Source organism: Anthonomus grandis, chromosome 1 (genome assembly GCF_022605725.1).
Source record: "Anthonomus grandis grandis chromosome 1, icAntGran1.3, whole genome shotgun sequence".
In the NCBI taxonomy this organism is placed as follows: Eukaryota; Metazoa; Arthropoda; class Insecta; order Coleoptera; family Curculionidae; genus Anthonomus; species Anthonomus grandis.
In genome coordinates, this window is record NC_065546.1 from 33,799,575 (window position 1) to 33,812,896 (window position 13,322).

General features: G+C 33.3%; 1 protein-coding gene across 1 annotated transcript in view; it reads left to right on the forward strand.

The window, feature by feature from the left end:
• Positions 1-13,322, forward strand: part of LOC126734689 (DDB1- and CUL4-associated factor 6-like) — a 35,248-nt gene that overhangs the window by 15,051 nt on the left and 6,875 nt on the right. The window contains exons 10-11 of the mRNA XM_050438402.1: positions 7,273-7,388; positions 7,445-7,697. Coding sequence (XP_050294359.1) covers positions 7,273-7,388; positions 7,445-7,697 — 369 coding nt within the window. The remainder of the gene's footprint in view (positions 1-7,272; positions 7,389-7,444; positions 7,698-13,322) is intronic.

A 13,322-nucleotide genomic window follows, 5' to 3' on the forward strand; every position in this document is an offset into this window, starting at 1 on the left:
GTTAACGTATAGTAAGCGGCAAAAACAAAAGAAACTTTGAAAAAGGATTGTATGGAAACGTCAAATATTTATTAGACGGCCAGTATAAATCTGTTTTCAATTTTCTTTGCTCGATTTTTTGTAAAATGCCTTTGACAAATAATGAAGCTGTGGATTTGATTGAGGTTTTCTTTGAGTGCTTTTAAAATGCAGCAATAGCTGAAAGACAGTATGCCCTTCGGTACCCAGATCGCCGCCATTATGGCAGAAGAATTTTTCCACGGTTGGTACGGCGACTACGCGATACTGGGAGTTTTAGTCGGCTCAAATTTAGAAGGCGTCGCTCTACTGGAAGAACTGAAGAAAACATTCATAATGTGTTGGCCTTCGTAGAGTTTAATAGGCATATTGGAACTCGTGCGTTATCTTTAGATTTGGGAATAACTCGAACTACTGTTCAAAATATACTTAAAGGCCACAGGTAATACATCTTTCTATTATAATTTTCTTCCCGAAGGCATTTCTTTTTATTTTAAGGCTACACCCTTTCCATATAATCCTATACCAAGCTCTAAACGAACATGATTTTGAGCGCCGAATTGATTTTTGCCAATGGATACTAGCAATGATTCGCGAAAACAGGGCTTTTTTGTCACAGATTCTGTGGACCGACGAAGTCACTTTTTGTAGCGATGGGAAAGTCAAAAGGCATAATATGCATTATTGGTCGGTTGAAAATCCTCGTTGGATGCGAGAAGTCCAGCACCAAGGCCGCTGGAGTGTAAACGTGTGGTGTGGCATTATCGGAATGAAAATTATTGGTCCTTATTTTTTTGATGTCACATTAACCGGTAATGTTTTTTTGCATTTTTTAACAAATTCCTTGCCTATTTTAATGGAAGATTTGACATTGGACGGGTGTGCTTACCAGCACATTTTTCCCGTTTGGTGCGGCATCATATAAATAATTACTTTTAAGGGCGCTGAATCGGAAGGGGGAGTCTATATCCTTGGCCGGCCAGGTCACCCGATTTAACATGCCCAGACTTTTACTTATGGGGTCGTTTAAAAGATATTGTGTGTGTACCAAACTCCACCTACAACAAGACAGGATATGGAAAACAGAATCCGTGGTGCAATAAATGAAATATCAGCTGCTGAAATCGAAACAGCAGTTTTATCCACCCAAAGAAGATTGGAAGCTTGGGATTTAAAATCGGTCCTTTTCAGAACCATAATTTAAATATAAAAAGAAATTCGTTAATAAAATTATTCGCCTTAAGAAAGTCACATAAACTTCCAGTTATTCTGTGATACATAGGTATTATTAATTTATAATTTATCAATCAATTATTACTTTAATAATTTATTAATTATGATAACATCATGGTATTCTAGTTGTGATAATACTAATTAGAGATTTTTAGGCGGGATACTAGATGGCGGTATGTAAGTTTAGGCTCGGTGCGTAAAAAAACTTGAATTCGCTATAACTTTAAAACGAGCAAAGATATCATCGTGCGGTTTTCACAGTACTTTTGCAAATTTTATTTACTTTTTAAATAGTCAATCATCAATTATAACAATTCTGCACCGGTACAAGTTTCATCCTTACCACATTACACTTCATCAAGAGCTTTACGGACATGATTTTGAGAATCGCATTAATTTTTGCACTTGGATTTCAACAAAAATGCGTGAAAATAACCATTTTTTGAGAAACGTTATTTTTTCTGATGAGGCTTCTTTTAATAATTGCGGGCAGGTAAGATTTAACTTATTTAAATTAGAACATATTCAAGTTTTGGTTGTTTGTTTTTCTAAAAGGTAAACAGGCACAACATGCATTACTGGGCAGCAAATAATCCTCACTAGATGAGAACTGTACCAAATCAACATCCCTGGTCTGTGAACGTATGGTGTGGTATTTTCGAGGATAGAGTTATTGGTCCGCATTTTTTCCAAGGTCATTTAAATGGACAGGTCTACACAGATTTTTTAAGAAATCAGTTACCTCGTCTACTAAACCAAAATTTAAATCCTAACGTATGGTTTCAGCAGGACGGAGCTCCACCCCATTATGCCATACAGGCCCGTACTTATTTAAATGAGATTTTTGAAAACAGGTGGATTGGTCGAGGTGGTCCTGTCAACTGGCCTGCTCGTTCGCCAGATTTGACCCCCCTTGACTTTTTTTTATGGGGATTTATAAAAGACAAAGTAATAGCTAGTGCACCTACAACTCCAGAGGACATGAAGAACAGGATTCGTTTTGCTTGTTCATTAGTGACACCAGCAATGTTACAGCGGGTACGAAACTCATGTCAAGAAAGGATAAGAAAGTGTTTGGAAGTCGAAGGCGGTCACTTCGAACAGCTCCTTAGGCATAATACATAGACGATAAATAGTTAAAAAGTAGGAAATAATTTGTTTTTATTGTAGTAGAATATTCGAATTATTTTTAAATTTAATCAAAACATTTTTGATCATAATTCCGTAACCAGCAGAGCAATTTTAAAAATTTTTTGTAAACAGACTTCATATTTTATGTAGATTCGTATTTAAGAATAAAAAACACGTCATTCCATTTAAAATAAGGAAGTGAACCTCCCCCCCTCTTAGGGGGGTGAAGGGACAAATGTCAAAAATATCACAAAAAGTGCCCCCCGGTATACTTGAAATGTCACCAAAATGTCAAAAAAAAATTTGCAGCCGTTTTTGACATATCGCATTGTAACACTTTAAAAAACTCACCCTGTATATACAAAAATTTTTTTTTCAGAATTTTCTCATAATATAGTCTGACTGTAAAAGTTTAAATTAGGGCCACCCATTACTCCCAAATATTTAAAACATTTTTCTCCCTCTATCATGACATTAATGCCATTTAGATAATTATTCGATATTTTTATTTTTTTCCAAATAAACAGAACGTAGATTTAGACGTATTCAGACACAAATCATTAATGCAGTAGTTGCAAGACAGTAAGTTATTACCAGTTATTATTACAATTATCTATATAGATAATTGTGTGGTCTATAAACAGCTTAATTTTTTTGGTTTACACATATTGTACACCAACAAGATCATTTATATAAAAAACACCATAAAGAATCGAACTGCAGAACTCCATATTTAATAGACATAATCAGCAATGTTATTCTTTAAGTTAACACATTATCTCTTAGATCCGTTGTTTTAAATTCTTCCAATATACCGGGTGACACAGAAAAAAGGGAACACTTAATAACTTTTTTACTTTTGAAGATAAATAAATGAAATTTGGTATTGATAGAATTGTTATAAAAGCAACTTTTGATATATTCTATGGTTTTCCATCACTTCCGGCTTAAGAGGAAGAGACACTAACTTTCTTATTTCAAATGGGACACTTGGTATATTATTACGTATTTCGATGGAAAATGATATTCTAAAAACAATGATACTCTATTTGCTACTTTTTATTTTATACTCATAGAAAAAATCATTTTTTTAAATTTTAAAGTAGGGTGCCATGAATGAGTTGAAAGTTTTAGTTTTTAATCAAGTAATTACGGAAAAATAATTTTGATTGCATTTTATGACTTAATTTTGGCATTTACATTATTTTTTTAAATAGCACATTATTGGGAACAACCATTTTTGAAATGCGGTTTCTTTTCCCACTAATCTTATATGATAATTTTTTAAATCGTTTAATTGGTTGGTTATTTAACGGTTATTTGAGAATAAAAGAACAAATTTTTTAATATAAGTAGTAAACAAACAGAAAAAGTATGAGGCTTATAATTATATATAATACAAAACTATTTACATGTATTGTTCGAAACGATCACCTTCTTGTCGAATGAAAGTACGTATGCGCGGGAATATATAGCGTACGAAATATCTACTTTTTCTTCATTGGTAAACATTTTAAATATTAACAGCAAATAACAAATAGTAATTGCGCTTAATAAGATGTCATGTATTATGTCAATTGAAAAATAATTGAAGAACGCGTCAAAACGCAGCCTATTCAAGAAATCAAAGCCTTCTATGCTATTTTTATTAATTAAATGCGTTTATTTATGTGACTTAGTTTTTTTCCTCTTATGGACTTATTTATCGACCGATTTAAAAAATAATCATATCAAATTGAAATGGAAAAAGAAACCGCATTTCAAAAGTAGTTGTTCCCAATAATGTGCTATTAAAAAAAATAAAGTAAATGCCAAAATTAATAGTTTGGACATTTTTAATAAGTGCGTAAACGATTTAAATTATAAAATGCAATGAAAACTATTTTTCTGTGATTACTTGATTAAAAATTAAAACTTTCAACGCATTCATAGCACACTATTTTAAAATTTAAAAAAATATTTTTTTCTATGAGAATAAAACAAAAAGTAGCAAATAGAATATCATTGTTTTCAGAATATTATTTTGTATCGAAATATGATGGTAAATAATAGAATATGTCAAAAGATGCTCTTATAAGTATTATATCGATACCAAATTTCATTTGTTTATGTTGAAAAATAGAAAAGTTATTAAGTGTTTCCTTTTTCCTGTGTTACCCGGTATATCTCTATTAACCGTCTTAAATGCTTTTGTAAGATTCAAGAACACAGTAAAAACAAATTTATTATCATCAATAGTCTATAAAATCATTACATGTGCTTACAATTACTGATTAACATGAATGACCCTCTCTAAAACCTAGGTAATGCACTAAAATTTTGTCTCTAACACTAAAAAAAACATCACTTCATTTTTAACGGTTAGCTCTAGCAACTTTTTGCAGACAACTTTTGGTTTTTTACATTGAAGTATTCAATTTTCCATAATACTAAATACATCCGTAAAAATGTTAGTGGAGATGCCGGTACCACCGCCTTTTACATTGTTTGACCACCTTTCTTACCAGCTGCTTTGATTCAGTCATATTTAAAGTTTAAATTAGAAAGTAATTTGCTAGATGTAGCCGACTAAGGAACATTTAGAGAAATCCTTTGGTTAATATTTATTGACTCTACCATAACATCTATACTTGTGATAAATTATTTATTAAAAGTTATTTGCTATAGACAGTTCGTCTTTAATTATCTCTTGTTGTTCAAAATTATTTTCTTGAGGCAACAAATTTTTCCTAGAAGAATAGTATATCTTTGTTGAATAGTTATTCTTCTCAATTCTTATTTTGGAGAGAATGAAGTTTTGGATCCTTTTGTATTCAATCCATATATTATCAGTGCTCCTATACCTACTTCTATACCGCTCTTCTGTAAAGCATATCTCTTTCAATCAATTCTCTATTATACTCATTTATCCAATTTTTATCTTTATACTTGTGACGAATCTTCATCTTTATTTTTGGACACATTTCATTTATGATATCAGTCAGGCTGTTCTGGCTATTTATAAAACAATTTGCTAGTAAATTTACATTCCATGTTTTATTACTTATAATATATTTTGTTCGTGCTTTATTGTGTTGAACATAGACTAACAAAAGGCATTCATCACTGATCTTCGTCGTCAAATGTGTGATGAGATTTGTGCTTATCATTGGCAATTATATATAGTTATAATCTATTAATCTTTGACTTCTATTGGTTATTCATGTTTGTTTGTTAACTACTTGAGTGATCCTATTGAGGTCAAATTTAATAATTTCTGACTATAATTTGATTTGCTCAATCAAATTAAAAATCACCCATGATAATGGTTGTTCTATTAAAACCATTAACTGTATCCAAATAGTCAAAATAATTGTAAAGTAATTTTTTTTTCAAAAGATGCAACAATATTTGCTTCTAGAGAAAGTGTCTAGACATAATTCTCACATCATTCATTTCCGACAGTTTTTTATTTAATGCCTCTTTTATTAAAGCCATTACCCCACCAGCCCTTCTATTTGATAAATGTAAATACTTGCTCCATTTATTCTCAATTCTGTCTCAGAAATAACATTAGCTACGTAAGTTTTCGACAAAAACAGTAACTTGGGTTTCCATTTATTTGTTCGATTCGCATTTTATAATATACGTTGAATGTTTTTTATTTAAATTCATACCATTTTTATTTGCAATACCATAGTTTATACATTTTAGTGAATTACCTGCTAAGCTTTCTTTACTATCACGACCCTCGCTGCCACAAGAACATGTACTTTTATTTTTACAATCTTTTTGTAAATGACCCCATATTCATTCCATTCCATATTTAATTGCTTATTTATTATTATTTTATTCTCACATTCGTTTATTCGAACTACTTTAATCTTGTGCTTGTGCGTCCTATTTACCCCGTAATTTTTCCCAAGTTTGAATTTCTATCTTTACTGTAAAAATTTCTTTTTCGTTTCAGCATATGAAAAAAAAAGTCCTCCAGTTTTTGTATTATGACCCATAGATACTTCAACGCCAATCTCACTTGAATTAAACTTATCCCTTAAATCTCTCTTAATTTGTTGGACATCTTTTTGTTGATCTTTCTGTTTTATCACCAAGTCTTTACTACTGTTTGTTTCCCTTGTCGTAACTGCTGCATATCCATTCAAATTATTTTCCTTAGTTTCTTTTAGCCTAGCTATTTCAATTTTTACGAATTGATTTTCTTTGATTTGAACTTTTTTAGTCAATTCATTTGAATTCTTTAACAGGAATTTTAAAGTTTCTTGCATATCTTCAATTACATTAGAGTTAATAACATTTTCTTTCATTCTACTTCTTTTTCTTTATCTTTCAATTTTATTATTGCTGTTATCTATTTGTAGTTGTGGTTCCACACATTGTTTACATTTGCATAATGATTTTTTCATGTGAAATCCGCGTAAATCCATAACTATAAGGTTTTGTTTGTAATTTCTCTGTGTGTTAAGTAACTCTGTAGTCTGATGATGGCAAGAACACTTGCAATGCATCACTCCTGAAATTAGACGACTAGCATTTTATTTGTGGAGAAAAGACTTTTCCTACTAATTCAATGAAAACAACCTGACATTTACAATATTTATTACCACTTCCACCAGAACCTGACCTATCGACTCGACCTACATCACTACACGTCGTGTTGATACAGTTTGAAAATTAACAAATTCGGTAATAGTCTCTAAAAGAATCATCCTAGAAAAATCGCGATTTTTTGCCACTTTTTCCCTACTATTTTTTCGAGATTTCAGATCCGCAACCTGCAAACATTCGGTAACGAATAAAATATTTAATAAACTCGTCATAGAATACTTTAGACCGTAAAGAAACCATTGGGTTTATCGATAAGTCAACAATCCTTGATTGATTTTATTCTAGATGGACGTAGATTATCCAGAGGAAGATTCGGAAACTGTTAACGAGAATAAGACTATGGAGCAGATGATGTTCGAAGCTCAAGTAAAAGCCAAATATACCGGGCATAGGAACGCCAGGCAAGTGATTTAACCTTAACTTAAGAAAAAACACCTAAATTATCAATTTATTACAGGACAATGATAAAAGAAGCGACCTTTTGGGGATCGGATTTCGTAATGTCGGGCTCGGATTGCGGCCACGTGTTCATTTGGAACCGGCACACTACCAAATTGCACATGCTACTGCAGGCGGATCAGCATGTCGTTAATTGTTTACAGCCCCATCCGACTTTGCCCGTTTTGGCTACCAGCGGGATCGATCACGATATTAAATTATGGGAGCCTAATTTAAGCGATTGCGGGTTTCATGCCGAGGCTGCTGCTGATGTAAGAACAATTTTTTTTGTAGATTTTTTTGCTAGTTTTTGGGGAGAAATTTTGAAAAGTTACTACATTTTATTCCATGGAGCGCGATAGAAATAAATAATTAGGCGGTGTTTATGTATCTTTTTTCGATTTTTGTTTAAGTGTTTCGTAGTGGATAAATAATTACTTATTTCGCCACAGATGTCCAATTTATGAAATAATTCAGGAGAGCACCTAATTCGACCCTGTAGTAGGCGAAGAATGCAATATATGATGGTCCATCACAACACTCGTTGCCTTAAAGGAGCTTTAAACTTTTTTTGTGTACTTTTATTATAGCGCTGCGTGGAATCAATAACTGCATAAGTTCCTTGGTTCTAATTTTATGGTTATTCCAAAAAATGATAAGGTTTTGACCGTTGAATACGAAACTGGTTTGCTGCAAACTTAAAACGGTGGCAGTTTTTACAATTAATTTTTGAAGTCGCAAAAGTCTATAAAAAACCTTGAACAAATGGTCCTGTAATGGGAACTTTTCCTTCTTTTTCCAGTGCTATATTAGATCCCCCTGACGTTGGCTATTACTAGGGCAAGTCTTTCTCGATTCTGCCTGAATCTGAATAGTTTCTGTGTGCTGCGTAAACCGGTCCATAATTGCGGTCCGATAATTGTCCTGCCTCGTACAGCACCACTAGACCATATGTAGGATTTTACCATTTCCTGTCATAATTTTAGGTTCAAAATATAATTGCAGAATAGTGGTTCCACCGTTAACATTAACAACCGAAACGCGTCGGAATTCTTGAAATAAAGATTGTGAAGTAAACAGGACCCTTCGTCTATTATTTTGCTTTGCATAGTGGTTTCACGTTTTGGAATGTTGTTCCGACTATCTCTATTCTACACCTTGTTTCTCTATGTGGATTTAGATGTTCGATTATATAACATCTAAGGTACTAAAACCGGGTTACTCTAGTCTATATTTTTTATATCAATCTTAGTGCAGCATCAGGATGGTTCTCGACTGGAGGCCATTTTGTCGTGAATTAACATGTTCATCATTTATTCTGAGGGCTTTTTCGTATTCTTCTGCGTTTACAAGATGGTGCAGGTCTTCTAGTTTGTCACTTAACATGACAGTGTCGTCAGCATATCTATCATATTTATATATTCTCTATTGATTTGTACTCACATTTTTTTTTGTTTTTTTTTTTGAGTACGTTTACAGATTTTATCTGATATGTTAAAAAGTAGTGGTGTCAGTAAGCAGCCTTATTTGACGCCTCATAGAATTTGGCTCTATTCTGTAAGCTTTCTATTTAGTTGTACTGCTGCTTTCTATCTCGAGTATAAATTTTCGATATTTTTAATGCCCCTGCTGTTTACCTCCATGTTCTTTAATATGTCTATAAGCTTCCTGTATTGTACTCTATCGAAGACCTTCTCGTAATCAACGGGACACAACATCCTTGCTCTAGTCGCGATATTTTTATAGTAGTTTCCTCAGAGCAAACAATGCCTCTCTAGTTCCCAAAGCGTTTCTAAATCATCTAAATCTGCCTCCTCCCCTGAATAATTTTCTATATTTCTATATTATAGCCTTATTAGTCTATATTTACAGCATCGTTTTGCTTGTTTTTTTTTAATTTCTAATAAATAGGGATTTCAACCAATCTTCCGCTATGTCTGCAGTCCTGTACCTTACATTAAACAGTTTGACCAAGATTCCAATGTTTTCCTTTTTGATCATTTGTAATAGCTACGCTGGGATGGGTCATCAGGTCCTTTGGTTTTTGCAGATTTTATTGCAAATAGAACCTCACCTCTTGAGAATTTCTGGTGCTACGCCTATATCCGTATGATCATCGAAGTTGGATTCATTCGGTTTATTTTCATCAAATAGCTCGTTTAGTATATAACCTATGTAAAGACTTCTTCTTCATCTAAGATATTTTTGGGTTCAATGTCTACTAGCATATTAGTAATATTTTCTGATACTTTACTTCCCTGACCCTTTTGATGATGATCTCGACAGAAGTAAATTTATTTTTTTTGAATTAAATTTTATGAAATTGTTACAATCTGAATTACTGCAAAACATCGGCATGTACTTGGTTCCTGGGCTGGTATTTTGAAAAACCATAAGCACTTCAATGGTTTTAGACTTTAAGAACCGGGTAAAAAGTCCTGTAATAAAAACCCCATGATGGCAGAAAAACCTGGTTTTTTGTTAAAAATCTGGCACTTTTTGGGAAAAAACTTACCTTGTTGGGTAATGTATTTGATTCTTCGACTCGATATTTGGACTTAATTGGGCATAATCGGATTAAATGAGAATTTTCTTTATTCCAAACCTGGTACAGAGAGACCTGTCCTAGAAAGAAACCTTATGATGCCAGAAAAAATCTTCTTGGTTTTCTTAATTAAGAGTAATCAGTAAATGTGTATTTTGCGAAATAATTTGCCCTGTGGGTGCATGTATTTGATTTCTTGACTGGAATTTTGAAAAATCGTTAAAATTTCTTTGCTTTTAGTCTTTAAAGGACCTGGGCAAATGGTTAGTAAAATAAATAGAAATTCTATAATGATTTTTATTTAAAAACGGTTATTTTTCAGTAAAAGCTACCTAGTAAAGCACTTTTTAGTAGAAAAATTCCTCTACACTTGATGATTGCATGAAAAAACAGTTGGTTTGGAATTTCAAGAAAACGCAATAATTAATTTAACCTAACTTCAATAGAAGGAATAAAATAATACAATTATATTAAGTATGATCACAATCACAATTGTATAGCAATATAATTTAGTGACATCATTCGAGAAAATGCCAGTAGTAATAAACTACCAGTAAAGCAGTCCAACTGAGCTGAGTACCGCCTTGCAAGTTCGCTTAGCCTAGCGAAAAAGGATTTATTTCTTTAATTAGTCTTATAAAAAGGATGTGTTTGTCTGTATAATACATGAAATCCAATCCTGTTAAGAAGTTCAGGATAAGAACTTTGAGAATATAAAATATCATAAAACTCTCGTGTCATGATACCTCCTACGAGTTTCTAAAGTAGTTAGTAGATCAAACTCAAATTCGTGGTATAAGAAGTGGAATGTATCTCTTAAAAGTAATATATCTTAAGGAATTTATATTGAAACTGCTCAATTACTTGAATATAGTTGTTATACTAAGATAACATATACCTGAAAGGACGAACTAAGATGTAGTGGAGAAGCTTGAAACAGTAGGCCATAAAATGAGAAGAAAATATGACTTTGGAGTCCAACATAATTTTACAAGTCGCTCACTCTAGCCACAACCGCAACAGGACTGTCATTAATAGAGTAGAGGTTGACAATCAGTCTGATTTGTAACCTTACAATAAAATATTAAGATCAGTCTTATAATCAATATTAAGATCATCTGAAAATAAAAGGATAGTCACTGTGTAAAATTTTGGTAAAAAATTTACCAGGAGGGTTTGTGTATTTGACTCCTGGACTAGAATTTTTGAAAAATTATAAATATTTCCTTAGCTTTGGTCTTTAACCCATTCGCGGACAAAACAAAATTTTTTGGGGTCTTCCTGGGACATTTTTTTTTTTTTAGAATCGGCATGTCTTAAGGTCATAAATTATATGTCAGTTAGAATTTTTTTGTTTGTGGTGTTTTTTCGTAAAGAAACAGCCAGACTGCTATTGCAGACCTGTCCCTTTGGATATACAACTAGATAACAACTTGCGTTATATAGGGACAAGACTGCTTATGCAGACAATATATTTATTGAAAGGTTGCATAGGTACCAGGAAATAATATATCATGTATAAAAATAAAAGTTTTTATTCACAAAAGTAAGAAACTACAAAAATATTAATTCATATGCTTATAACATAGGTATTACAAAAACCGAAATTCATTTATTGGAATGAAAATTTTCAGAGCATTGCCCAACACACAATGGGGGATGCGTTTCGCAAACCTTACATCTCCATGATGTCTGCCCGCGTTTGTCATGCTTAGAACACTCCCGGCATCGCAGGAAATGACTTTTGCGTTTAGAGTTGGGCGGGACTGGTATTTTTTCTAAGACATGTAGAACTTCAGGTACAATTGCCTCCTCAGCTGTAACGTGTGCCGCAGGGACTGAAACTTTTGCAGCTTTTGCTGCACCTTGGTTCACCAGTTTTCTTTCGTCTCTCAAATTGTTTGGAATCCCAAGTAATCCCCTAATGATACTCTCCCGAAATTGAAGTAAATTTGTTTTTGATTTTGTGATATCTCGATACAGCAAGAAACTATTTATAACTGTAACATCTAACAGATGAAATATCACCTTTTTGTACCATCTGATTGATTTTCTGGGGCAGCTATAATAGGAAGTAAACTGATCACATCTGTCTACCCCTGACATATTCATGTTATATTCGTGAATTTCTTTTGGCTTTTGTAGTTTTTTCCCATAAGAATTCGAAACCTCTATCATCGTTGGGTGAAATTTGGTAGTAATGCACAAAACATCGCGCTTGTCCTTCCATTTGCTGACATACACTTTACCATTTCTTTTCGAAATATGGTCGCCTCTTTTGAGTTTTTTTTGTCGTAACTACTTTTGGGTTTTGTTTTCGATTTGATCTCAAAGTACCTGTCGTGTGAGTTTTTCTACGAAGGAGAATTTTGGACAACCCCACGCTATTATAATAATTGTCCATTATCAAGTGATGACCTTTATCTAAAAATGGCTGCATTAGTCTGAATACCAATGTCTGTAGCTTGGAAACCTATCCATCGTCCTGTTTTCCTTTATATATTTCAATGTTATGATTGTACCCATTTGGAGAGCATAATTCAAAGAATTTAATTCCATATTTGGCACGTTTATTTTTTATATATTGCCTAAAGCTCAATTCTGCCTCGGTGCAATAAAAGCGACTCATCCAGTGCTAATGCCTCCTAATCCTAATCCTCCTAATCATTGGTGCAGTTGAACGCCCGTAGTAACTGCTCATACCTCCTTCATTACGTTGGAAAATATGGGATGATAGTAAAGGGGATCCAAGGAGAATATTTTTCGCAGAGTTGGAAAACGTACTTAGGCTTGAAGAAGTGACAATCCAAAAAACTTACACATTTCTTCAAAATTGGTGTTCGGAAATGATGCCATTCGCGCATACCTTGGGCGCATGGGGTCTGTTGGTCGTTTCCATTTTTTCCCCATACTCATTATTGCATGATGTCAAAAGATCCATCACTTCATCATCCCACAAAGTTTTGAAATCTTCCAGCGGTGATGGTACATGATCAAATCTTAATTTGATCCCAGCATTTGCGTTGTCAAAGTTGAAATCCGGAATGTCTTCAACGTCGCTGTGCCATTCCTTATCGCTGTCTGACTGATTAGAGCTTGGCGATGGTAACGAAGGTTCTGCGTCATTCGATGCTGAACTGATATCCTCGTTCTCAGAAGCGGTACTTTCTTGAGTTTCATCAGAGCTATTATTTGATGGAACATAGTCTTCATCCCCACTTTCAGAGTTATGATAAGGATCCTCATCACTTTGTTGACTAGCCTCATCCGAACTAGACGATGCTGATTCAGCAGTCTCGACTTCATCATAGAACTTCAACAGCCTAGCTTCTTCTTTTTCGTCCATTTTTCT